This window comes from Ruditapes philippinarum, unplaced genomic scaffold (genome assembly GCF_026571515.1).
Source record: "Ruditapes philippinarum isolate M1 unplaced genomic scaffold, ASM2657151v2 ctg9961_1_1_1_1, whole genome shotgun sequence".
NCBI lineage: Eukaryota > Metazoa > Mollusca > Bivalvia > Venerida > Veneridae > Ruditapes > Ruditapes philippinarum.
The window spans coordinates 18,229-24,546 of NW_026865363.1; the positions used below are offsets into that span (position 1 = coordinate 18,229).

The following is a 6,318-nucleotide window of genomic DNA, read 5'->3' on the forward strand; positions in this document are numbered from 1 at the left end:
GAGCAAGAAACTTTACATTCATTGCTTAGTACTGGTTGGTTCTAGGAACGGATTCGAGAGTGTTTCAATAGGCTTATAGCTTCAAACACAATCGAACTAAAATAAATTTGTATAAACTAAGTTATATCTTTATAAAAATATAGATGATCCGACTACAAGCTCCGTTCTTGTTCACGCTTTCTATTGACGAACAACAAATATGAAAATAATAATATCAGAAATAGTGTCGATTGTGATAATCGGGCGGTCGCAAACTTACAACGCGGTCGGTTAACGGATAGATAGACATTAGGCCTAATGGTTATTCCCAAATGATTGATTGATAAATCTTTTGGTACTGGGAAATCAATCGTAAAAAAACTTAAGGGATTAATACCTGTTAAGTGTCTGTACTTAGTTAAGTACCTGAATGAAACAAGCGATGTTCAGTTAACTATCTACATGAGTCCAAAGTCTCAGGTGAGTACAAACTCACAGCGCTAAGAGAGGCAAGAAACTCGATGACAATGACCTTAACCACTTGGTCGCGGACGTCTGTTTTGGCGTTTTGTCAAATCAAATATTGAAACAAAAAATATGAGTTAAAAATAAATCATTCATTCAATAAGATGTGAAGAAAATCATTAAAGCTCTCCTACGAAAAAAAGATCTTCCAACTCACATTCATCATTTTACGAGTCCAAATCCTTAAACAACTGGTGTCATAGACCCGTCGTGTTGTCGTGACCCGAGTCGGGCTCGGACCTATGAAACCTGGTTGAGGCACAGACACCAATCATCATTTGTTTGTTGTTAATGATTTTTTTGTGTTAATTCTTAATATTTTCAGACAAAATGTTTGTTTTTCACCCTTCTGTTTTTTTTATTAGATATTTGTAATCTGCCGAAGATGTCGATGTTAATATACACTGGCTTGGTAAGATGTTACTTACATAAATTAATTACAGTGATAACAACAAAGTGTATCCCCTTCGCCACCACCTCCTCTGCAATATCATAAATCAACTTATAATAGATTATCATCTTGAATGTATGTTTTTTTTAATCATGCAGCCAAATCATAGAAAATATTCTTTGCATGCACTATCATCATAATTATATTATCCACTATATATAGAAAGCTAATGGTTTAACTTAGAACACTTGATCTTAATTTAAACGATATTTATTAATAGTTAGAAGTGTTATTACTTGACCTGTAATATGGAATATATCTTTCTGTAAATATATCGTATACTTTTTTATTCAAATAAGACATATTTGATAAGAATTTCATATATTTCAATGAATTTCTACGATAAAAATATTAAACTCAAAAATGAGTTTAATTAATTTTAAATTAACAATATTGTTAATTGTGTCAGGTTTACGTGTTGTTTTCAACCTATATCAAAACAACAGAAGGCGTTGTGTTGAGCTGTGTTGAACATTCTGATGTAAGTGTTTATTTATTTTTTTCCTTTATTCTTTCATTGCTAAGACATATATAGAATTAAAACAACGCTATGATTATAACATTGATTGCCTAGTTATGATCAAACACCGACTTTAAGCTTGATAAGGAAAAATAGTCTTTGACTTTTTACCATGTGGCCTAATTCTTCAACAGCCAAATTCAAATTTAACCTGTATATCATCCAGACAGAGATAGAAGATTCAATATAGGTTGTGATCTAGATTGTATGAAGAAAGTTCTTCTTTTATTTGACCCGATGATCTAGTTGAACATATTTGAAACTAACAATTTTACAAATATAAATGGCAAAAGCTCCTATTGATAACATTGTGTTCAAGTGAGCTAACTTTAAATCCAATTGTTGTTTTCAATGACTATTCTGGTTTGAAACATGACCCGCTTTAAAACCAGAAAACTATTTAAATCATATCTTTCATTTTTTTATTAAATATAAGATTTTGAGTCTGGATCTTCAAGGGTCACGGTTACATTGTAGATGAACACTGTTCGTGATACATATCTAGACAAATATTTAAATGGAGAAAAACATAATGCCTTAAAGAACGCTCAAAACGACTCGATTGACAGGTTTAAGCTTGTTCGTGGACGGTACTCGAAAGTACAGGTCACCGTCCACGCCCAATAGCACCGGCTAAAGCAGAATTCAACATTTAAAAGCAAAGGTGATGAAATTTTAGATGTTGAAACATTCGCAGATGTGCTCATACGGCCGAAATCATAGAACCTTTATATTTAATCTAAAACGTCCAAAGGATGTTTATGATCGTATTGAGTAGAAGTATTTTTGTTTGTCACTCAAAGGTCACTCTGACCAATTAGATAATCAAATGATAAAGTACAGATATAGTAAATGTAAATTAAAGGATATAATTTCATAATTCAACAAAATGGAATCTGTTTAATACCACTCAAGAATTTTTTTTATTGCAGTGTCCTCCCGGAGGCGCATGTTTGCTTCCGGATGTAAAGCAACCTGCCTCAAAAAAATGTTACCCTTGTAAGTTAAATACGTTGAACATTTTATCAAAAATTAATCAGTAACATCTTCAAAAAAAATAACTATTATTTTAAATACTCTCAGTTTTTACATTTTTTCCTTTTTTATTTTCATGTAAATTTATTTATTTATCTTATTTATTCATTTATCTATTTTTTTCTATAAAATCATGGCCATTAGAATACAATTACTTTATACATATAATCGTCGGCAAACTTCCGTTACTTTCCATAAATGTTTTATTTCGAAAAGTTTGGTTCTCAATCTTACTATACAATCTTACTTTCCGTTCAAAACAGCTATTTAGAATTTTAGAAATACACAACCAGTCTTATAAATTAATTTGATATTGAAATTGATTGCATTCAATGTGGTAGTTTCATTACTGCTAATAAATAATCTAATCACAACCAATTTATAAATGGTATCATTTTAGGTTCGTGTGCTGACTTGAATAATTGTTACATTCAAGGCAGGGCGACGCAATGTTACTGTTCCGAGCCGGGTTTTACTGGCAGCAACTGTGAAACAAGTAAACATGCATTTTACGTTATTGTTTATCAATCAAAGTCGCTGTACTTTATAAATTGATATTTTTTATTGGGGTTTACGTCATAACGACACAGTATAGATCATATGATGACATTAGAGCTTCACTGTTGGAGGAAGACCTCACGTGCCCTTCTATGTATTATTTCAGGCACGAACAGGCACCTGGGTAGAACCACAGACATTCCTTAAGCTAGCTTCATAGTTTTATTGATATATGATTGCTTACAACATCTTAGAAGAATGTTACAATTTAATAAAATAAGTAAAGAAGATAATGCTATAATGAAAGGGAAGAAGTATAATTTTAAGAGAGGTGGAGATCATTCAAAAAAACAAACAACTAATGCAAGCTTTTCATAACGATCGTTAATGATCTTGCATTAATTAGCATTTTATATAAGACAACTTTCATCAATATTTACCAGTTATCTTTAAAGGCGTATACTGTACAATGTCTGTATAACTTATGTATGAATTGCATTCTTTCAAACATATTTTTGTAGTAAACAAATAAATCATTTTCGTGATTAAACATATAGTATGCTTATCCTTGAGTAAAATATTTTAATCACAAAAAAGTTTATTTATTTTTGCATTTGCAAAGAGACTGTGTAGCAATTATCAATATTTTCTAATATCAAATTTGAGTAAAGTTTATCTTTAATTTAGATATTGATGATTGTGCTAGTTCACCATGTTTGAATGGAGGGACATGTAATGACGGGATCAATTACTACAGTTGCACATGTTTGCCTGGGTTTAGTGGAGAGAACTGTGAAATAGGTACGTTGAATATACAAATCATTCTTTCATTTTGAACATTACAAACAGAAATGCATTTGCATAGGATTTACATTACATGCATACATCATGTATTTAAACTAATGCATTTGTCATAACTTCTCTACGGTTGAAACGTTACATGAATTGTGTTTAAACTTCAGGGGGCACCTTTCTATCTGATCTTTATTTTACGTTGCTTTAAATCATTTGTCAAAAAATTGTCTAACAGAAGTTTTAGCGTACCACTTTTTTTCATTTTCTAGTGACACGTACCTTACATGTGTTGTCAAAGTCGGTTGGAATTTTTTTCACGAATATAATAAGTGGCTTTCTGATCAATTTCAGGAAAACTTGTTTTGATGAATCCTTATAAATATCATAAAGCAAAAACTTGTTGGTCTACTTTTCGCCTTAATTTAACATTTAAAATCTATACAGTTATTTCTAAAGAAAAACAATTACAGTTTTCAGTCAGAATTCAATATAAATGAAAAACAACTATGTGATCGATTGTCTATATTATAGCGTTCAGCGGTTGTGATGATTTGCAACCCGAGGACAGAGTAAATGGGGAATATGTAATCTACAATAGCCAAGACGAGCCATACAAAGTGTACTGCGAATTCCACGCAAGTTATGGCTACACGTTTATATCAAAAGAAGATGTTGGGAAGGCTGACCTGAACCGCCTTCGGTCATATTATACTGAAGTGTTGGTAAGAAATTTGCGTTCAAATGGGGATCAGTATGATACTACAATGGAACAGATCAGTACTTATTCTTCATTGAATATAAGTATCCAGTACAATGCTAATATTGATTATAACACTCCAATCAACAGTGCAACATGGGGCTCTTATTTGTATGTTGGCTTCTTACCTATATCCATCGCAGCAAGTCGATCTACACAGGGATACCGAGCAAACGGTAACGACTTCACGTTCAAAAATTGTGATAAGAATCCAAATAGCTACTTAGCTCTCTTTGTCAACCCAAACAATAACGCTCCTCATGGAAAATACAGGAATTGCTGCTACAAACCATTGATGAGAAATTGGATTGAAGATGTTGCTACCCAGGCTCCAAATTATATTCCTGATAATTACTTCTACCAGTTTGAGATGCACATGGGAGGCTGTGGTGGATATGCAATCAATGGCTACAACACTTTGGATGACATTCTTGGTGCAGCGTTAGGTTTCCGCTTTGGTATGTAGGTCAATTTTCTAACTGACTATAATGTAATTCATAATTTTTCAATTTAAAAATCGGGTGACTGGCAACGTACTGTACATTCAATAATTCAATATTTTAATATTGACAGCCGCCAAACAATGATATAATAAAAAGTGTTACTTAACATTATTGCAAATAATATTCAAAATATTCAATGTAACATTTAGTATTTTAGTATTAGAAGTGCAACTCGCTTATATAGTTTTAATTTATAATTGACACCCATTTGAATTTTCTATTCTATTTTTCAGATATCTAGAAGGACTCAATTATTGATAATGTAAAGAGAACATATAAGGCTGAAGAAATTCTTTGTACGATTTCATGCGTTTAAGTACATTTTTCAAATGTTTATATATATTTATTATGCCCATATATGTTTGTCCCCCCTTTTGATGGTTATACCCTAATTACTAGGACAAATAACATGTTGTACAAAGTTGGGAACATGTGTGTCTATATATATATATATATACGGTGTCCTTTTTCCTGATTATACCATCACAGTTTTCTATTTTCTGATTATACCATCAATTGGCCGTCACAACAGATAACATAATTTGCAGTTTCTAAAACGTGACTTTGCTAACACGAATTACATAATGTAACAGATTGTGACTAAAATTATGCCCGTACATCTATTATATATCCTACCTTTAGAAGGAAATATGCTTATTATGCACTCTAAATGATTTAATATACCGAGTTCCAGAACAAACTGTTAAATAAATAAACATTTAGTACTATACATATGCTTTTGCTCACAACGGTAGCAAAAGATACATCTTATTGATAATGCCTTCCGATGCCTTAAACAAAAACAAAAGGCAAGAAGTTGGGAAACAAATTATTATGCCTAAACAATATCTATGTTAATCCATTTGTTGGCACAATTATCAAAAAACAGTAATTTGGGGAAACTTGTATGTCTATACATTTACTAATGTCACCACTTCTTTGGCACAAATAGCATAATGCTCTAAACTGGGAAATACTTTCATGCTTTTACATTTTCTATGCCCTCTATTTTGCTGATACTTGTAATATTAAAACCAAGATGGGTTTGGAAAAACTTTAATTGAACACTTATAATGTGCTGTAAATGTGTTGTACACTTATATACATAAACCGTTTAGACAGAAAATATATATGTTTAAGCAGAAGATCTAGGTTTCCAGAATCCTGATAATCTGAATAAAAATCTGGAAATTGTTGAAAAATCATCCAAATATTCAAAAGAGTCGGAAAATTTTATCTGATGAAACACCGCATG

At 31.6% G+C, this 6,318-nt stretch overlaps 1 protein-coding gene across 1 annotated transcript; it reads left to right on the forward strand.

The window, feature by feature from the left end:
- Nucleotides 1-441: 441 nt before the first annotated feature.
- LOC132728751 (uncharacterized) lies at nucleotides 442-5,506 on the forward strand. The gene is made up of 6 exons (XM_060714422.1): nucleotides 442-459; nucleotides 1,365-1,436; nucleotides 2,408-2,474; nucleotides 3,696-3,809; nucleotides 4,335-5,018; nucleotides 5,297-5,506. Exons 1-6 carry the CDS (start codon nucleotides 442-444, stop codon nucleotides 5,302-5,304), a joined length of 963 nt encoding a protein of 320 aa, XP_060570405.1. The 3' UTR covers nucleotides 5,305-5,506.
- Nucleotides 5,507-6,318: the final 812 nt, after the last annotated feature.